We start from the raw sequence: 26,797 nt of genomic DNA, 5'->3' as shown, positions 1-26,797 counted from the left end.
CTTGTGAATATCTCATTTATAAAACCTTAAGAGGGAAAAATGGGGATAAAATTTAATATTTTCTAGTAATTTAGTACTTTTATCAGATTTTATTTTTTCTATTAGGAGACCTCTAAATTTGCAATCCCTTTTTCTAAATGATGTGTTTCTTCTGGGTTGAGATTAATTTCATTTACATAGTATGGGTTTTATATTTTTATAGTTATTTTTCTAGCATTTAGTGAAAAAGTACAAAGCTAATAGATATTAAAGTTTGATGCTGTTCTTATTGTATGTTTTTCTTGAATAGGTATTGAGAAATGGAAGCCCTTACCAGCCCAATTGTATGTTTTTCTTGAATAGGTATTGATAAATGGAAGCGCTTACCAGCCCAGCTTTGCCAGCCCTAATAAGAAGCATGCTAAAGCCACAGCAGCTACTGTGGTTCTTCAAGCAATGGGCCTTGTACCAAAGGACCTCATGGCTAATGCCACTTGCTTCAGGAGTGCCTCACGTAGATAGATTGAGGTTTTATATTAATCATTTCAGATAATTTTACTCTGCATCACAATGTATTTCCTCTTTAATGTTGTAAATATTTGGCAATTTAAGACATTGTGTAAAAAACAATCTGTACAAACATCTCCAGGCTTTGATTTTTGTACCATGGAAATTGTATTTAACCATACAGGGTTTTGGTATGTTTATATTGTTTACCTTAGTGATGTATTTGTTTAAGTGGCTAACATCCAAACGATTGTTTGAAGGCATCAGTAATATTCAGTGTGGAATGTTAAATAACGCTTTTATACTGTATTTTGTACTATGATGTAACTCCCCTTCCTTATGGCTAGGCTGCTGTAACACTTGCCTGTAATCAGTGAAGGGCTGTGCACCTTGTACTATTTCACAATGGGTTCTGCTGGACAGATACTGGGCCAGTGTTATTGAGGTAATCAAGCAAGATCTGTTCCACAGGGCTAATTGCCACGATCTCCCCTTAAAATTTTGTAGAGGTTATAAAAAAGTGGTATGTTTTGTGTGATGAACAGCACTAAGTCCTGCGTTCCTGTTAAAGCCACTTGAGTCATAAGAAGGGAGTTAAAATGAAGTCTGACTAGAATTCTACTGCAGAGGCCAAGTACATTTAGTATGGCATTGAGTTGTGATATAGTTTTACTTTGATGTGCATTTTGAACTTCAGCTACACCTAGATAGACATAAAATAATAATAAAAATGCTGTAACCATCTTATCTAATAAAATTGGCAACAGCCACTATTTTGTTGACTATGAGAAAGTTTAAATTTATGTTAATTTTTAGGGTCTGATAGAATATTTCATGTGTATTACAGTGGTATTCATATGCTATGTCTCTAAACTTTATTTTCAAAAGCTTAAGGCCCAAATACAAACTTCTCTGAAATAAACGTGGTGTTTTATTTTCTGGATTATAAAGTGAACACATACTTCTTCACTAATTACTATTATTTCTTTACCGAATATTTTTGAGTTCTAAGCACTTTTATTTAAAAAATTTTGAATATACACACATGCACTCACACACATGCACACATAAAATACCTATAAGCACACCAAGTACTACTTTACCATGATAGTTGAGTATACTTCACAACTCAACACTATACTATATGGAATACAAAATACTCTTTCATCTGAATTAACATGCATTAAAAAAAAGCATGAAACTAGAATAGAAAATTAGTAGGAAAGATGTTAAGGTGGAAGTATCAACAATTAGCTCAGTTGATATTGTCTACATTTTTTCCTACCTTTATAAAACAAGCTGGTAGTCTTAAGTAAATTAATTGCTACAGATTTAGCGCAATCTCCCATTTGCAAGAAAACACTGACACTGTTTTCTACTCAGTTTACAATTAGGTTGTAGGGATATAGAATTTTCATTCAAGTTATTTGAAGTTTTAAAAAGTTTGAGTTGTCTTCATATCTGAAAATCTAACCTGAAAATAGTAAAAATAAAATGTTGATTAAAACCTTAATGCTACTCCTCACTGCATGTAATAAACTAATGTAGAAAGTGTTTATAAACATTTCAATATTCATAAGTATATTCCTTTAACTTCCAAAATGAACTTTAAAGCCAAAGGTATAAAAATCTTGAATTTCTTTGCTAGAAGGCTTTTTTCCTCAAAGATTCCTTTTAGGCTTACTTTGTTGTTCAGGATCTCCAATAATAAATGTAGTCACTCATTTCCACGTTCCGTAAAGATGACTTCCCCAGTAATGGTATTTGACTAAGTTGTTCCAGAGTCTTAGGGTGTAACCCACAGTTAGCAAGCTCCTTATGAACAACCTCCTGTGGAGAGATTATTATACAAGTCAGTAAAAAGCACAATTTCTTTGAACACTCAGATTTTAATAATTACCATGGAGACATTGACAAATAAATGGCTCATTCATGTAATTTATATCAATAGAAGCTGATTCTAAGAATTTTTGCAGAGTTGACAAAATCCCAAAATACACTAATGTTGATTATTTTTTACCAGTCTGGCAAACTGACAAATATCAGGCAATTTCAAAGGTCTTTATCCCTCTAAAGAGAAACCTAAATATGTTCAAACTTAAAGGCAAATATGGTTAAGTTAATTACTCCATAGTAAATTATGCTTCAATAAACTATAAAGGAATCAAGCACTATTAAAAAGTTTTGGATCTGAGAGGACAAAGTAAGTTGTCTGTTTTTTTGTTCTGGGAAGTTCTTTAGTCACGAATATGACCTGAATATCTTACAAAAGCAATGTATATAGACATTCCTTCCTCTTATTAATTCATAATTGATAAAATCAAGTAGTAACAGTTAACAATCAAGTGGAAACAAATTTGTCTCATCATAAATAACTTACTTCCTCCAGCTAGTGTGAGGAAACTACAACTAAAACTGTTTATAGGGGCCTACTTACCTTATCTGGTACTTTATCCACTGGTAGGCAGATATTAAATACAGCAGTTGGCTCATGTGGATACAGTCCTGCAGAGAAAGACCCACTCTGTGAAGATCTGAGTAACATGGTCACAGAATGTAGAGAATGAGGCATGATAGGACCTGTAATTTCCAAACTAAATTGATCTTTGTATCCAGAAAAAGCTTGTGTCTTCACATTTATACTTCGTGCCTTCATGAAAAAAGAAAAAGAAAATTATGGTCACTATCTCTCAAGCTTCTGTCCCCTAGCTAAAAACATATTCAATACATTTTCATTTCAAGCTTCCTCTCTTTAAATAGTTGTGGAACAAAATAAGTTCTTAATACATCAAAACAATGTTACGTGAGTAAAAATGTTTAGTAAATTCTCAAAGTCTCTGGTGTACTCTCCTTCATGTTGTGAGATTTTTAGTAGAAGTATATTATAGAGAATATCATTTTTTCACATAGCATCTGATTTAGTAATACACTATCAATGCAAAATACTGGGAAAACATTAATTCTATTGCTATTAGTGTTATATATACTTTGTATTTACATGTATTTTTTCAATAACGAATATGATTCTTTTCACTTAGCCATGATCATATTTTTAAGATCATCTACTACAATTTAACATAATACACTTGGCTATGTATTTTCACTAGTGAAGAAATGAAACAAAAAGATTATGCAAATTTCCTTAAATGTCAAAAGAGGAAATTAACACCAAAATGCTTGTGTTGCCAATTACACTTTATTCAATAAGAAATTACTTTCATATAATCCAAATAAAAAGAATTTCATACAATTCACGTATTTTCACATAATTTGTTATAACTGTCTTATATCAATCAAAGACGTTTTTTATTAGGAAGAAAGCAAAAACAAAGCATGCACCAAGTACAAATGCTAAGAATGTAAAAACCAAGAATTTGTCCTATCAAGAAAAGTACTTCTTAAAAGGTAGGTGATGGGGGGATTGGTGAAGTGCAAAATTTCTTTTTATTACCTTAAGCATTTGCATTGTGGCACCTCGGAAAGCTATAGGAGATAAGAGAGTTGGTGGAAGTCCTGCCTGTGGACCAGAGGTAGCAACTAGACTCTTACAGTTGATCAAAAAATTGAGCAATGTAAAGGTGTTGATGCCTTTTATGAACACAACAGACTCAGGTCTGTGATCCATTTGTACTTCATGTTTTTCTTTACACCTGAGGATGACAATCAAGGAAACTTGCAAAAGCAAATCCCACACCAATGGGGATAGCAGTTATTTTAAATTCTCAATCACCTGGGACCCTTTTTCTCCATAACATAATGGAAATGCTTTTGCAACTCCCTCTTTACTACAATCACAAGATATATGTTTGAATCAATATGTTGACAATCTGAATTTGCTAAAAACTGACACCTAACAAAAACTAGTTTCTTTAGCCAGAAATATGTTCTCTGGGCAGGCTCCGTGGCTCATTCAGGAGAGTGTGGCGCTGGTAGCGCCAAGGCCGTGGGTTCGGATCCGATATAGGGATGGCTGGTGTGTTCACTGGCTGAGCGTGGTGCAGACATCACTGTGCCGAGGGTTGCTATCCCCTTACCGGTCAGAAAAAAAAAAAAAAATAGGTTCTCTTACAAAGTTAACCAAACTGGAATGTTTTCACTGAAAAAGAAAAAAACTTCATAGTTCAGTTTATTGATAATTAGGGGCTTGTTATTTAACATCATAATGGAGAATTAGTTTTAATATGTTCTGAGGATAATTTAAGATTACAGTCACATATATAAAATTGCCAGTCAATGTTAGGAATTGCTCACTAACTTAATTCAGTCAAAATTAGTTCTAGTTAACAGCAACTGAAAGGATACAGCTTGATAGAGTGTATGTCTGGCTTTTTAATTTTATCTTGCACACCCATCTCTTCCAGCCAAGAAAAACTTTCCTCTTCATCCTCATCACTGATTGCTTGCTCCCTAGGAAATTGCTATAGTTAGAGTTCCCATTTCACAAACCTGTTACCTCTACAAATCTATTTCACAGAGTCCATAAGTCACTGGATGATGTAAAAGGTTATTTTAATCACATACTCCCTGTGTTCCATGCTTATTCCAACTGTTTTCTTCTTATGGCCATTTTCTTTTATTAAAGGTAAAGAAAATTCGATACCTAGATGAGAAAAGAAAAATGTAACTGAGTTTTCTTTATTCTGAAAGTACTTAACAGGTGTGCCTACTTTTAAAGTATATGAAATTTGAAATGTGAGTTTTTACACTTGATCTATTAAGGCAGTAGTTTTCAAGCTTTCTTGATAGCAGTGTGACATATAAACATACAAATATCTCCCTGAAACAAAAGGTTCAGGAAACAATACATTCTACATGTCTCATAAATTATACTGTATTCTGGTTCATTTTTTTAAAAAGTGCTAATTGGGCCCACTAAATACAAGGGATCTTCAAAAAGTTCATGGAAGGATTCATATTATCTATTAATTCAATTTTTCCACAAACTTTTAAAAGTATTCTTGTAGATTTAATAATCTACTAATGGACTGACCCAGTTAGACAGTCATGTTATTAAGTGGGTAGGTAGTTTTGTATTGTAAAAGAGCTTCTATAAGAGTATATTCAGGTAGTGACTTTCTGGCCCAATATGTGTTTTACTTTAGAGATCAGAGATGGAAACACCATGAACTTAAAGCTATGTATAAGACAGTTTAAATAACTGCAGGAAAAAGAAATAGAAATGAAGAAATAATACATTTTCTAAAATAACAGAAAATCAAATGGTAATCAACTGGTAAAAGACAATTTAAATTTCAGCTTTTAAGGCAAGTGTTTACTATATAGTGGTGTATTTTCATTTTAAATCTAAACTTTTACCTTCATTTTTCATAGCTTCTCTTAAACCTCTAGTCGTAGGAGATATGACAGCCGTGACTACATCATTTCCTGCTAATCCTGCTGCTCGGAACAGGACAGTAAACTGATAGGTACAAACGTAGAAATAGGGGCAAAGTTTTGTCTTCAGCAGATTATACAGAGAAGCAAAGCTTACAGACCTACAGAGCAAAAAAGATTTTCTTCAGGTATTATTAAACATTTAACAACTAAAATTTGATTTTGTAGTTTTATACTCACCTGGTTTAAAACACAACACAAGTATTTTAGATACTGGTTTGAATTTTTGAGATTACATACAACTTGCCTTTAAAGGACTAAAATAGGTAATGGGTGATGACACTAAAATAGGTGATGACTCCTCAACACTTTAACAAATAATGCTTACCACTTAAATACTATTTTTTCTTTAAACAAAACTTAACTGATAATTGGTTGCTGACTTTCAGCAACTTCTGCTGAGAATGGAAGCAGCTATTGACAAGAAGTAACATTAAAGAATTATGTCTCTATATATTTATCAAACATATATACCTTCCATAACTGGATAAAAAGTGAGTAAGAGCTAAAAAGAAAGTAAACAGTTTAAATGTTGGTTATTAGGTTTTAGATGAAATTCAGAAGGACACAGAGGTCCTTCTACTACTATATATTTCCACATCACAAATACAGTAAGGAGAGAAAACTGCTAAAATAAAAATTCACAATGGATCGCACAATTTTTTTACTTATCTTACCAGTCACTCATTAAACCGTGTTGCATGGTTTCATCATATGCCCAAGGGCTTGTTTTTCCAACCATTTTTCTATCAGCTCCAATACGAGGGAACAGTGGTAGCCAAGACAAGGCAGGGTGGAGCCAATAGATAAGGCTCTGCTGGAAGGCACATCTGAGCTCAGTGGAGAGTTTGGGATCCTAAAATCCAGAGGTGATAGTGGGTGGTTTTAGTCCCATGAAAAATGAGAATTTCATTAATGAGACAATGAATATACCAAATACTTCATCAAAGAATATTGCTTTCTATAGGAGAGCATTAATAACTGTTACGAGGCTAAAATGAAATTTATCCTTGTTTGGGAAAACCTTTCTGGACAGCAATTATGCTCTGTTAAAACGTATGTCAGAAGAAAAACAAACAGATGATGGGATCACTCTTTTGTCTCTATCATCTTTAAGAACGACAACTATCTTTTTTATAATGATATAATGAGGGGTAGGAGTATGTGTAGGTAACACTATATTCACATGCCCTCCCCCCACAAAAACACTTTCAAAAAGTAGCCAGTAAACACTGATAAGACACAAATCCAGATTCATTTATTGGTAAAGATGTATGTACTAACACCTCCTTAAAGTTATCGTTTTAAACCAAGTTTGAGTTGATGAGATGCTTCAATGTACAGAAATATAACTGTATTTCTCTAAAACCATTCTGAAACTCATTAATCCCACTAAATTTACAACAAACCATTACCCAGGTAGCAAGAATCGGTGCATATAAAAAGCAGAATATATACTACATAAGAAAATAAAATCCATCTGCTTTTGCAATCCTACTCAATTGCTTTTCTTTTCTTTTCCTTATTTTTCTGTCCCAAAGAGCCTTAGAGAACAATTATTTAGTTCAAACAATACCTGCCTGCAACACTGATTAATTCTTAGGACTCCTGAGAATTAAATCTCTAAATTTAAAGGGCAGTTACTCAATCAGATAAAAAAAAACTGTATAAAAATACTATCTGGGAAAAACAAAACTTCCCATCCTTGTGTCTTTAAATGTCAGAAGGAAAACTTTTTTTTTTTTTTTTTGGGCAGCTGGCCAGTACAGGGAAGAAAAACTTAATGAAAGGAAATGTCTCGATATTTTAGAGAGAATGCCATTTTCCACTTATTACTTTAAAACATGGCTATTTATTTCAGAATTACCTGTATACTTTGAGGCAAAGTAACTTCTGTTGCCCTACAATGCTGGACAAGACCTTGGGCCTCTTCCTGTGCTTTCAAATGATCAGCCCAGGTAAAGGGTTGAGAAGAGGTGAAAAGAAGTCGAGTTTTAATACTCCAGTCTACAGGTAACTCAGTACTTTCTGAGGGTGGAATATCAGATTCAGAAAATGATGTGTGTGGAGTCTTAAGAAAACAAAGAACACAAAAATTAACAGAAAATCAAGGAAAAAAACTTCAACCTAAGTATTTTTATCAATTAACATACTCATGATCGTTAAAATGTCAAAATTATTGGAACTGTATGATAAATGACGTTAAAAATATACTACACAGTGTCAAAAAGTCTGCAAGGAGCTATACTAAACGGTTCACAGTGGTTACCTCTGGGAAGTGGGAATTCTTGTTGGGGGTGGTGCTGGCAGAGAAACAGATTTCACTTTTTAGTTTACACAGTTCTTTATAGTACTACAGATGTTACTATCAAAGTAGAAATCTTCCAAATACTTAAAAAAGCACCTTTTAAGCCTCAAAAACTATTGAACCAAGATCAAGCTGCTCCTCCTGCAGGTAACTTAGAAACATTTCCTGACCTCAAAAATTTTCCCACAACCTGTTTTGTTGTCCTTTTAAGTCAATATCCTCTACATTACAAGGATTCTTTCTGGTGACATCATCAAAACATCAGAAAGGGCAACTATCTCTAATAGACCATATGGAAGCCATTTATTTACAAGGAAGGGAGACTGGATCTTGGGGAACTCTTCTAGCCTGTTCTCATTAGGACAAATGGACAAACTATGTATTTCTCAAACTACCAAAACAGAAGTACTTGGGGAGTGAGAGTGAGAGAGTGAGAGTGTGTGTGTGTTGGGGAAGGGGCGGCAGCGAGGTTTGGTGCTATGTCACAACCTGTGGAGGTGAATTTGGGGATATGGTTTGAAGATGTGATAAAGGACTAAGTTCAAAAAGTAGCCTGAAGGGGCTGGCTCTGAGTGATGAGCTGGAGGCGTCACTATCCAAGGAAAATTTTTAAAAACTGTTGGAGGTAGAAGGAAAAACCCACATCTACTATGTCTACTTTAGTGCTCCGTGCTATTGAAGACATCATTACTATATCATACGAAGGCATTTACATTGACTGCTGACATCTTTTCAACTCTGGTAGAGATGATCACTCTCAAGCCTCTCTGTGAAACTATTTTCCAGGCAAGATGCTTCTGAGAAGTATGAATTTATAAGAAAACACATTCTAATGATATTTTAGAAGTATTACCTGTGGTGGTTCAGTTACGGTTGTTCTTTCAAGAAACGTCTCTTCCCATAGCAAGTCATTTTCTTGATTAGAATCTAGAAACTGAGGTTTAAAAAATTGTCTCCATGAATCCTCAACATTCCTCCATCCCCAGAATAACTGAGTACGTGAGAGAAGGGAGGCCCTGAATCATAGTGGAAAAGCAGGGTCTCGTAATCTTCCTTACCGAACAGCCGCCTTCCAGGATGGCTGTTCTGATGATTTTTGGAGCTATCCTCCAACTTATCTCTAAGGCCTCTAAAGGAGGGCTCCGAGCCGAACCTCGGAGGGGGTGGCGCGCCCCGGCGTCCTTCATTTCCCTCAGGACTCGACACGTCCGGCCCAGGTGAGCACATCCCCGCAGCGGGGTAGCTCGCGGAGCGCCCTTCCCACGAACCAGACTTTCAAGAGAAGCCGCTCCCAATGCAGGGCACCCCAAGGCCACAGGCGGCTCAAACTTCGCGCCCACTTCCTTGCCTGGAACGCGAGAACTTTCCATCCCTACTTCACGGCTGGGCCGAGCACGAAAGACAAGGGCCCCTCGGTTGCCGGGCACGAACCGCCGGCCGCCCCGCAGGCACTTCCCGCGCGCGCCGGCCCCGCCCCCGACGTGGCGCCTCGCGGAGCGTGCGCATTGGCCCGGCCGGGAGGCCCCGCCCTCGGCTGCGCTCCTCCGAGGCAGTCACCGCCCCCTGGCTCAGGGGTGCCCCAGGCGCTCCTGCCGGTCCTTGGCCTTAGTCCAGTCGCCAGGTGTCATGACGCTGTGAAGTACGCGGTCCAGGGCATCGGTGTACAGTACCCTGTTGGGCTCGGAGATAGTTGAACGCCATTTAAGTCCGCAGCAGGGATGTGATCAGCCCAGGGCATGGCGCCTGGATGAAAAGGAAACATCGTACCTGAGCTGCGGCGGCGGGCTGCTGCTTCAATAATTTACAGAGCGCAGTAGCAACGTCAAGAGGTAGCGAGAGGGCCCTGGGCCTCTTCCCCCCAATCCCCAGATTAGAAATCAGCATGCTTGCTATGCCAGTGCAGCCTCCGGACAACCCTCCACTCCCCAATTCCTGGCCATCCCGGCTCTCCACGCAAACACTGCAACTGCCACTGACGAGTTACTCTGTGATCCTCTTGTTTGATTTTGGGGAAACCCTGAGTGAATGAATATTTGAAAACACAAAATTTAAGTGGCTATGGGCTAGGTCCTCTGAGACTTGAAAATATTCTCAAATGCTTACATTATGACAGCAAAGCCTTGCTAAAGAAGGAAGGTGTTGAGAATGGGAATGATACAAAATTAATAACGTTATTTTGACAGTATAGCAAAGGCCTATAAAGAGCTTTATCAGTAAACTAGTATGGCTTTTGCTGGATGCGGTAGTTTTCTTCATGGAAAGAATTTTATAGCAGAGGCAAAATGTATATAAATAATAAAAAGAATATTCCCTTTAGATGTTAATTATAAAATTATCTTGATAGTTTACACAGTGATTCTTTTCAAATACGTCAAATAACTGGGCATCTTCTTTTAGACAGCAGGAAAACATGCTTAAAAACAGAACAACTTGCTTGTATCTTCCTTGGTTTTTCTCAGCAATTTCCAGGGAAAACTCTGGCTTCAAATACTGGGATGGGTTCATCCAACTGAGGTCTGAGAAAGATGAAAATTAAAATTGAACAACTTGCTTTTTTCTTCCTTGATTTTTCTGAACAACTTCCATGGAAACTTTTGCCTCATATAGTAGAATGGGTTCATCCAACTGAGGTCTGAGGAAGAATGAAATTATTAGAAATGTCAGGTCTACTTAAAGATGAGTGGAATGCATAGGATGGTAGCCGACTATTGTTATAACTCAATTCTATTACTTTCTTACTTGAAACAAACTTGTCCATTAGTGTTTCTACTATTAAAAGTGGTTGAATTTTGAAGGGAAAAAAATAGCTGCTTTATCCACTCCCTATGATAAACATATCCAACTTAAAAAAAAAATCGTACTTTTCTCTCTTCTCAAGCTATGAGTTAGTTATTTCGGTTTGCTCTGGGAGGGGTGTGATGAGGAAAAGAAAAAAGTGAGGTATAGAATGGAAAGGAGTGAGGAAAATTCACAATCCACTTCTATCTTTGGGGCTACTTACTGTTGAACCACCAGATACACTTTGAGAAACATTAAAGAGCAACTATTTATCTAAACTAAATAATATGGAGGTGATAGGTATACTGTAAAATATAAAAAATACAAATGGAAATTCCTGCCTTTGTCTTCTTCAGAATAGAAAAATAAACAAAAACAATGATTTGGTTACTTTATCGTACCTAAAAACACCAGTTGATAACTTCTCCATCACATCTTTTAAGATACGTAGCTGGAAGGATTGTTAAGGTGGCAATGAAAAGGATGAAAGATTAAATAAAATCATTCAATAAGCAGAAGATGCTAGGCAGATCACTTCTTTAAAAAAGTATTACACTCTCGGAAATTCAAAATATTAAGTTACAGAAATTCTATAAGCTGTCAAGTTTACCTCTCAAACAGGGAAATAATTTGAGAGAGTTGGTGGTATAATAGAGCCAAATTCTAAGGACAAGTGATGACAGCAGCAAGCCCAGTGTCTTAAGTGTGACCACCATTATCTCAATGGATGGTAAATGGAATAGTGTCTAGTTTTCATTTCTGCACTATGAATGGCATTTTTAGTTAAAAACAATTTCAGCACTTAAACTCTTACTTTAGGTGCACATTTATTGACTAATCTGGTCGATAACAGGCTCAAAATTTGTTTGCAGAAATGTTAGATTGTGTGTGTATTTGATATATGTCACTAACAGAATCAGAAAATGATGTAAAAATTAAGAAAAAAATCTATCTTGGTAATTTAATTGAAATTATGATATTGAGATCAAGAATTTATGTAATTACTAGTACTGTAGAATTATTTATGGCATAGAATCACACAGTTGGAAGGACTTATCTATGTTAAACCACAAGCAGCAACTACTCGTGTGAACTGAATGAGAGGGGTTTGCACAAGTGAGGATGAAAGTCAGATTCAAAACTTAACCAACTGAGCTAACTGGCCAGCCCATAAAAATTATTAAAAAGTAACTAAAGAATATTAATTCACATATTCACATCCCTACAAGTTCTCTCTCTACCTCTGTTAATGAAATTGCCATTTATGTGTGTGAGTGTGTATAGTTTGTATGTCTGATTTTGGTATAACATTATTAAATATAAACATGTCATGTTTCAGTCAGGTCTAGGAATCTGTCAAATAGGTTAAAATCACCTTATTGAGAGGGAGGCTTGGAGAGAATTAAGTTACATAACACAGGCAAAACAGTCAGCCTAGCTTCCAACATGTAAGATTCAAAACATACAAACCAATGTTACTTTTAACAGCTACATGGTATTCTCTACTGTTAGCATCCCCCGTTCTTTTTTTTTTTTTTACTGTATACAACACTCAAGCTGAAATTTTATTTTCTTCTTTTTAATCCATGTTATTCTTTTTTTTTTTTTTTGTCTTTTTTCGTGACCGGCAACGGATCGCAACCCTCGGCATTGCTCCCGCACCTCGCTCAGCCAGTGAGCGGGAACCGGTCTGTATGTGGGATCCGACCCCTCGGCGGGAGCGCCGCCGCGCTCCCAAGCGGCGCACCGTAGCAGGGCGCCACCGGGCCGGCCCTAATCCATGTTATTCTTGATAATTCCAATGTTACTGGACATTTAAGTTTTTTTTTTTTCCTTTTTGTCTTTTTTCGTGTCCGGCAACGGACCGCAACCCTCAGTGTCGCGCCCGCACCGGCCTGGGACCGGAAACGGGATCACAACCCTCGGTGCTGCGCCCGCCCCTCGCTCAGCCAGTGAGCGGGAACCGGTCTGTATGTGGGATCCGACCCCTCGGCGGGAGCGCCGCCGCGCTCCCAAGCGGCGCACCGTAGCAGGGCGCCACCGGGCCGGCCCAACGTTTAAGTTTTTTTAAAATGAAGTTAATTAAAAATTATTTTAGAAAGTTAAAAGCTTATTTTCTGGACTTCCTGGTTAGCACAGTTGGTTAGAGTACGGTATTGATAACACCAAGGTCCAGGGTTCGATCTCTGTTACCAAAACAAAAAAAAGGCTTATTTTCCAAAGTTACTAGGAAAATATTTAGTCAGAAATACCTTCTTTCAACTTTTGACTAGCCTTAAAAAAAATAAAGTAAATACTTTAAACTCACACTCACTACATAGAAGGGTTTTGAAATCTCCTTAAAACTCAACACATGCAGGGCCGGCCCGTGGCTCACTCGGGAGAGTGCGGTGCTGATAACACCAAGGCTGCGGGTTCGGGTCCTATATAGGGATGGCCGGTTCGCTCACTGGGTGAGCGTGGTGCTGACAGCACCAAGTCAAGGGTTAAGATCCCCTTACTGGTCATCTTTATTAAAAAAAAAACAAAAAAAAAAAAACTCAACACATGCAGTAAACTAATTACACATTACTATTTCAAAGCTTTGAATTAAGTCTGTCATTGCTCCCAAAGGGTGTTGGCCTTTGTACACATCACCTATATATAACTACACACATTTAACAAAAGTAAAGTATAATATTCAGTGAAGATAAATGTAAGGCTATGCAAATCTCTTTCTTCACACACACACACATACTCTATCAAGTAATGAGAACTTATTTTTCATCCAATATAACATTTATCAAGTGTAACTGCCTTTAAAACAGTCATCTTAGGGGCCAGCCCCGTGGCTCACTCGGGAGAGTGTGGTGCTGGTAGCGCCGAGGCCGCAGGTTCGGATCCTATATAGGGATGGCCAGTGCGCTCACTGGCTGAGCATGGTGTTGTCTCTAGAGCCAGGGTTTAGAGGTTTGGACCCTTCATTTTGGAATTGCTTCCATATTCTCATAGGAAAACTTTTAATTACTTTTACCAAAACTGGAATGATCTGGGTTCATTCACCAGATTTGTCTCTGAATGATTTGTTTTTAAAAATCAAACCCATCCTCATTTGATGAAGAGTTCCTAGCACTGATATTTATAAAAACACTCCACAAACTCTTTAATTTAGATAAGCATTCTGAAATGCTTGTGCAACAGCACCATAATGGGATTAAGAATGCAACCTCACAAGGTGACCTGTGTGATTTCCCTAATGTCAGGTTACAAACAAAACAAAACCTTTCCTGTATCTTATCGTTTATCTCCTATTCAGAAAGGAACAGACTGCCTGGGTGTGATTGTTGTTCGGCCACTTGTTAGCTGCCTCCTTGGGCATATATTAACCTCTCTATGCTTTAGTTTCTTCACCTGTAAAGTAGGGATAATTATTTTAATGTTTAAAGGAATTAGTTCCTGCAAGACACTTGAGACATTGTTTGGCATACTCAATCAAAGTTAACTGCTACTATTATTATTATTATTTCTTATTATCATAATGAAAAAACTTATGAGTAGAATACAATGTAAATTTCAAGCCAAAAACTCAAGTCAGTAGAAAAAAAGGATATAAAGATATTTTCCCTGTTGTACATTTGACAAATTCCAAATTTCGTCATTAAGGAAAGCCACTGTTGCTCCCTTGAGGAAAAGCCAATGGCTATCTGGAGGATCCAACTTGGATAAAATAAACAAAGACTGATCAATTACTGTGATTTTAACAGCAAAATGATGATTTGTATCTTGAGCCAGAAAAACTTCTACACAGATTAAATCATGTCCAAATCATAAATAATCAGCACAAAAACTTTAACAACAACATGGAAACTATAATGTTTTCTTTTCTATTTCATGGTACAAATGATGAAAAAGCAAAGTGGTAATTATAGGGCAGATACAAGGCCAATCTAGAATCTTGGCAATAAAGTGGTGGGGTGTGTGAGCAGGCATTGTTTTTGGCTACTACTACCAGTTATCTCCATGAGGATGTTGGAAAATCAATGAAGATTGGTATATTAGAATTATGGTATGAGCATATCAGCCATGATATAAATATTTAATTAGAATTCTGCTGAAGAATATAACTTTGGGAAATAACATATATATACATATATAATAAATCCAATTTGCATAGAGAATTGTGATAATTTGATACAGAAATATTTTGCCAAGTATATGTCAACAATAATGTTTATTACTAAGAAAAAAATGCTATTTGAAATACAATTGAAATATTCAGAAGTTACTTCTTGCAAATCACTAAATAAAACTGTAATTCATTCTAGTTGAACAAACTCCTCTACTAGGCAGTATTTCAACATTTTGTTCAACATGTTGCTAATGTAAAAAAAAGCTATGCTTCTTTAAACATAGGGTATAATTCAGAATTTATATTAATTTAGCCATACTTTGCCTCAAAAAAGACTTCTAGGCATTATTCTTTGTTAAATAGATCCATTCGGAGTAATGGTAATGAATTATTGTTTTTGATTATACCTGAAGATTTTCTTCTGTTGTTACCCAATGGCCTCCAACACCAAGAAGTGTGATGATATCATGTTTATGTGGTAGTAGTTGTAATTTTACAGCTGGTTCATCATCTTTGCTATATAATCTCACTTACAAGGAATAGTTTTAAGAAAAGAAAGAGAGAGAAGAAATATATTTTATAATAATTTGACAAAAATGTATTCTTCAAACAAGTTCTCTTTACTTTTTAATAGAAGCATTTAAAGGAAGGATTTTTCTTAGAAAAAGGCAACACAGTATATTCAGATACCTTAAAATATACTTTTTGCATTAAAACTAGTCATAAGATTTACTTTAGATTTAATTATAAGTGAAATAAATAAAGATAAAAAGTCTATTTTCACTTACAAACCTGGCAAGGTAATGTAACACATAACGAAGCCTGATAATTTTAATCATAACATTGATTGCTTAATACATTGGTATAAATTGATTTCTGGTTAAAGTCATGAACTCAAAATAGTCATACTTTGACAATTATTGAAATGTCTATTTGAAAAAATGACCTCAATGAAGTATATTCACTTCCACTGAAAGATTTTTCTCTGAGTTAATTTCACATCTTGAAAATACTGGTTAAAGAGACACAATGACCATAGCTGTATTTACTTATGCATCTCATGATAGAAGACAAATTCTAACAAATTATAAATAGGAGCACTTTGCAGGCTTGTAAAACTTTTGCTTTAAGGAATGATGTTACTTACTACCTTAAGGGTGCACAGTTTAGGTGTTAAATAGATATTGGTTCAACTAAAAAAGCTCAAGAAAAGTGAAAATGGAACAAACTTCTGTAAGTTTTCCAAATAGAGACTGCAGAAGTCAACCACTCAACAGAGGGCAACCACATATGAACAGAACTGACTGAATAAGCATGTAGACAATAATGTCTATTATCTGGAAACCACTGAGGAGATCGTGTTTATAGATTTCTTATATTGATGTCATTTGTTACTTAAATTTCAATGCCTATGCTTTAAAAGGTAAGCATGTTCTCTCTTCCAGTGAGACTGTGCTTAAATGGGAATAACGTGAGGAAGCACCAATTTAAGTAGACAAGTCTTTAGTTAAAAACAAAACCCAGGGCCGGTCCGGTGGCACAGTCGGTAGAGCGCGGCGCTTGGGAGCGCGGCGGCGCTCCCACCGAGGGTTCGGATCCCATATAGAGACCGGTCCGCTCACTGGTTGAGCGCGGTGTGGGCGCGACACCGAGGGTTGCGATCCCGTTGCCGGTCGCGGTACGGGCGCGACACCGAGGGTTGCAATCCCGTTACTGGTCACAAAAAAAGACAAAAAGGAAAAAAAAAAAACAAACCCAAAACCAAACATCCAACTTAATAAATGCATTAATAATTATTCCCTGGTTAGATTTTTTTCCTGAAATTCACCAAACTAAAAAAATTATATAGACTACTGATTTTATAAGGTACCCACCTCCAGCATCTAGGACAATATCTACTCCTAGGCCACCTGTTTCTTCCAAACAGCTTTCAGCAACATGGACTTTCCCATTAGATATATCAATCACTCGGGCTGTAAAGGACAGGAAATCAGGCAATTGTACTGTTCTCTATGTGATTAACACAAACAAATCAGGGAAAAAGAAAAAGAAAAGCAATAAATATCTGTTGTCTAAAATGAGTTAAACAGTTCAACAATTACTGAATTTAAAAGGGAAAAAGTCAATTCAAATTATACTTTTTCTCATCTAACCCAATATTAGTAAGGATCAAATGAAGAGCCAGGTATGTTCAATAAAACAAAACTGTGAGCATTTTGTGGGTATGGTGATCCAAGGCTGGTTTGTTGATGCAGAAGACTGTTCCCTATAGCTATAAGATATGTTGCCAGAACCGAGAATTTGAAAACACAGAGGTACATACATAACAAGACATGAGCTGGAAGATTACGCAGGTTCTTAAGTATGTTCAGATTTAATAGTGTTTAGAGCTAAAAAGTACAAAAATGTATTTGTGCAATATGGTACCTATCTCCCAGAGGCTGTTTTATCCTTTCTCAGTCATAGAAATACCCCCTACTACTCCCCACGCTCCCCCAAATGAAGAAAAATCCTGAAGGTAAAGAAAAGGAAGATGATTGTTAAGAGTTAGTGAAATTTAGGGCCGGCCCGGTGGCGCACTGGAGAAGTACGCCACTTGGGAGTGCAGCGGCGCTCCCGCCGAGGGTTCGGATCCCATGTGGAGACCGGTTCCCGCTCACTGGCTGAGCGTGGTGCGGGCATGGCACCGAGGGTTGCGATCCTGTTGCCGGTCCCCAGTACGGGCGCGGCACCGAGGGTTGAGATCCCGTTACCGGTCAGTAAAAAAGACAAAAAAGAAAAAAAAAATAAAAAGAGTTAGTGAAATTTAAACTAATTTTAGCTGGTTACTTTAAAGTATTATATTAATATTACATTAATAAAACAATTGAAACTATTGAGAGCTTATTTTAAAAATTATTTTAAAAAATTTTCAGAATTTGAACCTGAAATGCAGACATGTTTATAGTTCATTTTTATATTTTTTTCTTTGTATTTTTTGTTCCTATACAACATTTTTTGACACCTTGCTGAAGAGAATTCCTTTCAGAGCTGCTCAGATTACAGCTGTAGTCCAATAATAATTGAGGATTTGGTAGGGGTAAGGGGAGGCAGGGAAGAAGAGGACACAAGGGAAAAGGGACTAAAGCAAGCTAGGAAGGGCAGAATTAACCAATAAGAAAACTTTCCCTTCAACAATACCCTTTATGCTCTCTTTCCACACCCTATTTTCAAATCTCTTCTTTATCCTTTTTTCCTTCTTTCTCTAGTCCCTGTCTCCTCCATTTCTTGGTTATCTCTGCCAGAAGCATAATGAAACAATGGAAATAACATGGAACTTAATGTTAGATAGGCCTGAATTCAAATCACATTCCAGTCTTTTTCCTAGTTGTGTATCCTTGAACAAGCTAGTTAATTTCTGTGAGATGCTGTTTCCTGGTTGGCCAACACAGGGCTGTTGAGGACTTAAGGAGGTAACAGCCATATTAACCCTCAATGAATATTACTTTCCTTCCTGCCTAACCCTTCACTTATACTCTGCTCAACCTCTTTGCTCTTCATCTGTAATTTTTCTGTTCCTATCTTTCTCTTCTCCTTTTTCATTTTTTTCATTCTCTATTTTCTTCCTCCTCTCCATATTGGTTGCTGTTTGGATAGGTTCAATCCTTTCAAGAGCTCATTGGCCTCCAGCACATCCTGTTCATCATAAATTATATCTGACCTATGTTCCCGTGTAAATGGATCATCTCTCTTCGTAGTGTATCACAGAAAATAGACAACTTTAAAGATATATCATGGCATAAAAGAGGGTGAGAAACGTACAAAGTGATGCAAGAATATATGATTTATTGACTAAAACCAAAAAGGCATCAGATATTTCTAAACTGTGTCAAAGTTCACCTAATTCAAACCTGGATAAGTTGATAACAATGGGGCAAAGAAGAAGAAACATTGAAAGGTACAGGCTTAAAAAACTTAATTAAAATAACAACTGTCATGTAAGTAAATTTGGACTTGGCACAGATATTAGGTGCATTTTAAAATTGACTTTCATTTGGGATTTTGTACATTGTTTTTTACAAGTGCAGTTTTTAAGGCAATTACCCTTCAAACTTCCACGTTTAAAGTTTGTGCTGAGTAATATCACCCACCTACGGAAGGCCTAAGTCTTTCAAGGTATTGCTTATCTTCAAGGCTGCATGCAGTTGAAATCACTTTGGCTCCTCTATGGTGTGCTAATTGAATAGCTATTGTACCAAATGCCTGTGTGGATGGAAAAAATATACAATGGGTTTATAGATATAGGGCAGAGGCCATATTTAATTTATTCTATAGATTGCTTAGTAAAGTGTAAGTCTCTAGTGTTACTTTAGTAGATTTTTAAATGTTATCTAACAGACAAAGAGAAAAATACAGAGAAGTTTAGTAGGGGAAATATTTGATTGAGTTTCTTCTTCGGAAGGTGTAGTAGAAAAGCTGGGTGTCATATGCTCTCACTCAGTCTGCCCACAGCACAAAATTTCAAGGATGGAGGGCCACATTCAGAAACATGGCTTTGGTACAGTTCCATTTAGATAAAATTCAAAACCAGGCAAAACTAAATGATACTGTTTAGGAATGCATACTTGAATGAATAAGAAATTGAGTTAGGGCCTTGCCAACATGATGGTCTAGGCTAATTATATGAGGGTACTTCAAAAAGTTCTTGGAAAGATTTGTGTTATCTTTTAATTTTATTTTTCCACAAACTGCTTGATGTACCCTCGTATAGTACATATGGGAGTCCAGCTACTTCTCTTTGAACATCAAAGCACATCAAAATTTCTGTCTTTTTGGACCCGGGGGGTAAGTTCCGAGAAACACTAGTACACTGATGTTTGAAATCAGGTTGAAGTCAATGCTGAAGATAGTTCTGCTTTTTTTTTTTCAAATAAATGCAGGGGGAAAAGCATTTTTGTCAATAGTCAGATAGAAAATAAAACTATGAATTCATCCCAAGTATTATATACATAACATCTTTTGAAAATATTTTTATGTATTCTTTTAGTGTCTTGAACTATTTTTTTTGATGATACACATTATATGTCTAAATGAGCACATTTTATTCTTGTGTGTGATCCATCTATAAAATGGCAACACTTTATTAAAATAAGTTAAAGTGTGTGGGACATAATACAAAACTGGTAGGGAGTTCTGGAATAGGACTTCACAGACTCATGAGCTATTTTAGTCTTCATGTAACAGGAATGAATAAAAATAGCTTGTCTTTAATGTTCCAGCAGATTCAAAGCAATAAGACACTAGTCACACTAAATCTAATTTTTATCTCCTATTGATAAAAGCTGCTTATTGTAACAAAACGGGAGGTTGGTAAAGCAATCAGCGAATCAGGTATTGGCAAAAAATTATATTAGCAAATGGATCACTTATTCCTAAATTCCCTAAGTTTACTGTATGTTGATCTATTTCTTAACAAAACCATTGATACCTACACTTGCCCCATCCATTATCAGTACCGATTTTCCAGGAGAGAGATGAGAAAGATAATGGAGAGCTGTATAGGCTCGTACTCCATCCCGAATGGTTCCAGCTGCTTCTGTCCAAGTAACCTTTTCTGGTTTATGAACTATGACAAAGAACAAGAGGAAACAATGTGTTAGCAAGTCCCATTAGTCCTGCCTCCTCAACCTGTTTATTTCTCTCCATTTCTGCAATGGGTTTACAGATGCAGAGCACAGGCCACATCTAATTTATTTTACAGATTGTTTAATAAAGTATAAGTCTTTAGTATTGTTTTAGATTTTTAAATGTAATCTAACAGACAAAGAGAAAACAGGGGAAGTTTAGTAGGGGAAATATTTGACTGAGTTTCTTCTTCAGAAGACGTGGTGGGAAATTGCATGTGTCATATGCTCTCACTCAGTCTGTCCACAGCACATAATTTCAAGGATGGAGGGCCACATTCAGAAACATGGCTTTGGAACTGTACCATATGCATCCTCTTGTATCTTGCTTCTTATGTTCCACATTATGTTTTTAAGACATATCTTTTTTGCACGTGAGGCTGTTGTAGTGCTTTAATTTTTGTTGTTTTATGGTATTCCACTATGTGGAAACACCTTCGATTGATTATTGTCCAGCTAATGAGAATTTATGTTCTCAAGTTTTTGGCAGTTACAAACAATGCTGCTAAGAATGTTCTAGTATAAAAGATAGTATTATAGTATGCATAGTTTTCTCAAGGATATTTGTTTTGGAGTGGAAATATTAGGTCCCAGGGTATATGTATACTACCTTTGACTTTACATAATTCCAAAGTGGTTGTATTAATTTACTCTCCTACCATCAGCATCTTGGTGTTGTGAATGTCCTTGTCACCCTTGATATTATCAGATTTATACACTTTTACCAGTTATGTGGGTGTGTAATGGTTTCTTACTGTGATTTTAATTTGCTTTTCCCTAACTTCTAATAAGGCTGAGCATCTATCCATGTCTGCTAGCCATCTGGAATTCCTTTTGTGAAGTGACCATATCTTTATCAATTTTTCTATTGTTTTGTCTTTTTCTTATTTATTGATATATAAGAATTCTTATATATTCTAGATGAATCATTTGCCTGTTTATGTGCTGTAAATATTATTTTCAACTTTATGGCTTCTCTTTTCAATCTCTTTAATGGTGTATTTGAAAAAGTAAAAGTATGCAAATGTTATTTTGAAAACATAAATAACACCTTAACACTTCTCTGTTTAAAATTCATCAGTGGCTTTAACTGCAATTGGTACAAAACACAATCTTCTAATTTGGTTTAAAAAGCTCCACATGATCTAACCATTAAGCTGTTCCTTAGTATGTTTTACCACTTAATCTTTACTTTATGTTGTACACTGTGGTTTTTTTCACATTACAAAAAATCCTTTCTCATTTTACCTAAAATCAACTTATAACACTTTTCAGTCTTTACCAGTTCTTTCTGATATGTCTCCTCTAATAGCAATAGATAGATTCAGGTGGACTAGCCACAGGGCAGTCAGCACTGCATTTAGCAACTAACTAGTGCCATCTAGTGGGGAAGAAGAGCATTCAAGAATACATTTCAAAAATATTCAGGCAGGGGCCGCCCTGTGGCTCACTCGGGAGAGTGTGGTGCTGATAGCACCAGGGCTGCGGGTTCGGATCCCATATAGGGATGGCCGGTTCGCTCACTGGCTGAGCGTGGTGCTGACAACACCAAGTCAAGGGTTAAAAACCCCTTATCGGTCTTTAAAAAAAAAAAAAAAAAAAAAATTCAGGCAGACAAGCAGGGAATTAAAACAGTAAAAGCATACTGAGCTCCAAGTGACAGCACAAACAATACTCTATTCCTTACAAAATTCTTTAAGATACCTCCCAGTTTTACTGATAAAATGGGGTCCAGGGTAATTAATTTGCCTAAGGCCAAATAGCTAATAAGGTGAATGTATGACTCTAAAGCACATCTATTTTAACAGTACATGCTGAATCTACATACAATTTACTTATTGGCCTTTTTTGGGAAACATCTTCCATAATAGGAATTGGGACTACCATATTTTTATTAAAAAAATCAATCACGCAGTCCTAAAAAATCACCAACTACAAGAAAACTACATTTAAGATTTCAAAGGTTGTAAAACTGCATGGTTAGACGTGGAATAATGTCAAGATCCTCACTTTTGTGTTAGGTGGTCAACAGATGCTTATTATGTTATAAAAACTGAACAGAAAATAAAAGAGAGCCAAGTGTGGACCAATAATAACAGTATGTCAGCACCCAATAATTATTTCATTTCTTTCTAGATTAGGTCCAAAGGAATAAAAGGACAACAATGCTGAAAATGTGTGCCAAATTTTGAATAAAAAATAAAATTACTTTTATGTTTGACAGAATGGCTTAAGAACTGAAGGTGCAAAAAAGCTGGAAGAATTACTCAATTTTAAAACTGTATCATCAATATTTTGCAACAGGATTAACAGCACATTTTGGAAGGTTGTTTGGACCCTAGTTCTTGGTTTGGTGAAAGAAGAGACTTATTTGAGTGGAAGGTGATTGAGTGCTGAGCTCTCATTAAACAATCACCAGACAAAGAATTAATAGGAACTAAAACATAGTGGTAAACTGAAAATTTCCTGCTGCAAAGTTTTAGTGAACATAGTGAAATTATTTCCTCTTTCACAAAACGTTCTGAAACAGAGCTGCAAATAGAGCTTAGAGATTATCTAGCAGCTTCATTTATAGATGCAGTCAGTATGCCTAGGATCTACCTTAAAGGTCCCACTGTTAGTGGTCATTCTTAAAGTACATCTTTTAAAAAAGTTTTGTTTTTTTCTTTTTCAAGGAATATTTACAATTTTTCCCTCTATATACTTAGATGAATTTTTGGACTATAATCCATCCTTCTCCTGGTTTACAAATAAATCGGGACAATAAAAGGTCATTTGTGTGGTTTGCATGTCTTAGCTTTAACGTTATAGCTAGGAAACTGATGTTTCAATTTGCTTTTCTCCTTCTGGTCCATGTTACAATTCTCCAGTGTTCAGCAATGTGTATGGAATGGGCCTTGTTTTGTTTGTTTTATGTATTTATGTATTTTTTTCACGGCTGACTGGAACACAGCTCAAACCCTACACCTTGTTATCATGAGCACCACATGTGGTTCTTGCTTTAATAGTTCACCTTCTATAGCAATTTAGTTTACTTAGTCAAAACTCAAGTCTGGGAGTCCAAATTAAAGATTTTAGTTGACTGCATATGTACAAAGTTCTCAGAACAGGGCAATGAGGGCCATCCAAGGAAAGTCTGGGGCCAAAAATGGTATAGTTTCCTGTACAGCCAGTGGCAGTCCTCAATTTTCAAATTGCACGACATCAAAATAGCAATGAATGAGGGCTTTCACTGCATGGTATTTGAAAGAAATCTTTATCTTTCAAAGGAAGACACAAACTTGGTTCCATAGAGAAGCTTAATTTACATATAAGTAAACACAGGACTCAGATTTCTGGAAAACCATCTTTTGAAAGTTAATTTTTTTTTTTTTTCGTGACCAGCAACGGATCGCAACCCTCAGTGTCGCGCCCGTACCGGACCGGGACCGGCTACGGGATCGCAACCCTCGGTGTTGCTCCCGCACCTCGCTCAGCCAGTGAGCGGCCGGTCTGTATGTGGGATCCGAACCCTCGGCGGGAGTGCCGCGCACTTCCCAAGCGGCGCACTGTAGCAGTGCGCCACCGGGCCGGCCCTGAAAGTTAATTTTTAATAAAGTAATATGGTATTACTTGGAAATTTTAGACACAGTAAATGTCATTAATTAAATACAAATTACCTGCAATTTATAGTTTTGGAAATGAAATGACAAAGATTTGCTAGCCTAGTTCAAGTTACTATATGAACTACGTTCACTATTTTTGGTAGTCCAAAATCTACATTGGTCTCTGTCTCCAAAGGGTCTTATTAGGAGGGATTATATCATTTAAGTAAAGGCCTGAGAAAAATTATAATGAAATAGCTCAAGAATACAAAAGAATATATTTTCAGCTAGAGATATGGTATGAAGAATAACAAAATGAATCCCAGTATAAGAAATATACAAGGGAGTAGCACTGGAGTCCCTGTGTGTCCACTCTGATCACATCCTCCTTTATTAGATAATTCTAAATTATTTTCTAAAACATTTGTACCGGGCCGGCCTGTGGCTCACTCGGGAGAGTGCGGTGCTGATAATACCAAGGCCACGGGTTCGGATCCCATATAGGGATGGCCGGTTTGCTCACTGGGTGAGCGTGGTGCTGACAACACCAAGTCAAGGGTTAAGATCCCCTTACCAGTCATCTTTTAAAAAAAAAAAAAACATTTGTACCAACTTACACTGCTGGTGCATAAAAGGTTCTGTTGCTCTACATCCTTACCAACACTTGGGGTGGTCACACTTTTTAACTTTTGTCAATCTCGTGGGAGCATAATGGTATCTTAAGGTAGTTTAATTTGCTTTTCCCTGATTAGTTAGGAGATGAAGCATCTTCTAATTATAATTTCATGAAGTGTGTGTGTATGTATGTATTATTATTATTATGTGTATACACATATTCCTAAAAATTCCTAGCCAAAATTCTTAAAAATTAAAACAAGAAATTTAAGGGAAATAAGTAAAAAATGAATACATTCCTAATGAGAGGCCAGTAAATATTACTGTAAATTTTTTAATACTATATAGTATTTCACTTCACAAAATTATTATTAAGTTTAAATATACAATAAATCATTATAAGAAAAATTAAAATGAACATTTCAGTTAAATTGAACACTGGTCAAAAGATATTAGCAATAGAAATCAAAGACGAGTGTTCTCGATTCTTTCCTGTCTCAGATTCTACATATATTGTATAGATTTTGTACAGTTTCAATTAATAATTAAGAGTAAGAAATTAAAAAATTCTGACTGGGGATATAATTTCAGAGACCAAAGAGAAACCACTCTTCAAAAATCTCACCATGAGCAGTGTTAGTAAAACTTATAGGTATATGTATTGTTCAGTCTTAATATGAATTTTATGGGTACTAATTATAAGCTAAAAGTATTCACATGAACAGTGAACAGTTATTTATTACATACACGACCAGCCAAAAGTTATTTGTTAGGGCCGGCCCGGTGGCGCACTCGGTAGAGTGCGGTGCTTGGGAGCGGGCAGTGCTCCCGCCGAGGGTTCGGATCCCATATAGAGACCGGTCCGCTCACTGGTTGCGCGCGGTGCGGGCGCGACACTGAGGGTTGCGATCCCGTTACCGGTCACGAAAAAAGACAAAAAGGAAAAAAAAAAAGTTATTTGTTAAATACACCACTCATGGTAGATTCAAAGAAATTAAAATGTTATGAAACACCATATACACCAATGAAGACTTATATGACCTCCAAAAGACTGAATTGCTACATACCCAAATAATGTTCATGTATTCTAACAACTTCACAAAGTCCAGGGTCTTCAGAATCCAGGGGCAAAATTCCTGAAAATTAAAACAAGAAATTTAAGTGAAATAAGCCCAAAATGAACACATTCCTAATGAGATGCCAGTAAATATTTGTGTATATTTTGGTCAGTGGAATTTTCAGGAAGGTTCCAGCAGTTACTATGTGGGGAAGGGAGAGACTTCAGAAACACAGATGGGAAGTGGACCATCATTTTCTGGCATAAACACTGTGCCACTTGTGCTATCTCTTTCTTTCCTTTTCTCTCTCTTCTTTCACCTCTGAGTGATAATCAAGATGATGGCCAATGTCATAGAGGCAAATCAGAATCTTGGGGGCACTTGTACTTTTCATTAAAATCATCCTTGATACTTGGCTACCTTCTGATAATTTGGTTCCATAAGATACCTTGGTATTCTTCCAATAAAATCCCATTTCCCCCTAAGCTAGTCTGACTTTATTTTTGATCTCTTACAAAAAGAACCTTGAGTAGTACAGAGGGTCACTGACTTCTCGGGCAGAAAAAAAGATACGAAAGATATCATCAATTCTCCAGGAAAATACCTGAGTCAAAGGCAATACTGTAAAAAAAAGAAAACTTTCCTACAAATCTATTTAACAGCCTCAGGCATGCTGTAAGGCTAAACATTTTCGAAGTTTATACAAATATCTTCCATGGAGAAATGGAAATTTCAAAGACTACTACAAAATCATACACTATTTATGTTTGTGTGACTATGTAGGATACAAGTATAAATATTTA

The 26,797-nt window shown here is 36.4% G+C and overlaps 3 protein-coding genes across 5 annotated transcripts in view; 1 reads left to right on the top strand and 2 right to left on the bottom strand.

The window, feature by feature from the left end:
* SON (SON DNA binding protein) overlaps nucleotides 1–1,408 on the top strand; it is a 33,263-nt gene extending 31,855 nt beyond the window's left edge. Inside the window, exon 13 of one of the 2 annotated variants that reach the window (XM_008567115.1) lies at nucleotides 343–1,408. In XM_008567115.1, coding sequence (XP_008565337.1) covers nucleotides 343–501 — 159 coding nt within the window. In that variant the 3' untranslated portion in view covers nucleotides 502–1,408. Of the gene's footprint in view, nucleotides 1–289 lie in introns of both variants that reach the window. The other variant, XM_008567113.1, reaches the window with a different exon arrangement.
* On the bottom strand, nucleotides 1,400–9,558 carry DONSON (downstream neighbor of SON). The gene is made up of 10 exons (XM_008567125.1): nucleotides 9,247–9,558; nucleotides 9,042–9,209; nucleotides 7,748–7,951; nucleotides 6,558–6,736; nucleotides 5,803–5,981; nucleotides 5,008–5,086; nucleotides 4,789–4,893; nucleotides 3,938–4,136; nucleotides 2,924–3,136; nucleotides 1,400–2,316 (listed from the first exon to the last, which is right to left on the bottom strand). The coding sequence occupies exons 1-10, from the start codon at nucleotides 9,556–9,558 to the stop codon at nucleotides 2,179–2,181; spliced, it is 1,776 nt and encodes a 591-aa protein (XP_008565347.1). The 3' UTR covers nucleotides 1,400–2,178.
* A 677-nt stretch (nucleotides 9,559–10,235) lies between these two features.
* The window catches only part of CRYZL1 (crystallin, zeta (quinone reductase)-like 1), a 33,929-nt gene continuing 17,367 nt past the window's right edge, over nucleotides 10,236–26,797 (bottom strand). Inside the window, exons 6-13 of one of the 2 annotated variants that reach the window (XM_008567112.1) lie at nucleotides 26,004–26,072; nucleotides 20,546–20,679; nucleotides 19,205–19,316; nucleotides 16,949–17,047; nucleotides 15,482–15,603; nucleotides 14,557–14,662; nucleotides 11,368–11,413; nucleotides 10,236–10,820 (exon numbers count right to left, since the gene is read on the bottom strand). In XM_008567112.1, coding sequence (XP_008565334.1) covers nucleotides 10,721–10,820; nucleotides 11,368–11,413; nucleotides 14,557–14,662; nucleotides 15,482–15,603; nucleotides 16,949–17,047; nucleotides 19,205–19,316; nucleotides 20,546–20,679; nucleotides 26,004–26,072 — 788 coding nt within the window. In that variant the 3' untranslated portion in view covers nucleotides 10,236–10,720. The remainder of the gene's footprint in view (nucleotides 10,821–11,367; nucleotides 11,414–14,556; nucleotides 14,663–15,481; nucleotides 15,604–16,948; nucleotides 17,048–19,204; nucleotides 19,317–20,545; nucleotides 20,680–26,003; nucleotides 26,073–26,797) is intronic. The other variant, XM_008567110.1, reaches the window with a different exon arrangement.

The sequence above is a fragment of the Galeopterus variegatus genome, unplaced genomic scaffold (genome assembly GCF_000696425.1).
Source record: "Galeopterus variegatus unplaced genomic scaffold, G_variegatus-3.0.2 Scaffold294, whole genome shotgun sequence".
In the NCBI taxonomy this organism is placed as follows: domain Eukaryota; kingdom Metazoa; phylum Chordata; class Mammalia; order Dermoptera; family Cynocephalidae; genus Galeopterus; species Galeopterus variegatus.
The sequence above is the reverse complement of the archived record's forward strand: the minus strand, read 5'-3'. Positions and strand labels throughout refer to the sequence as shown.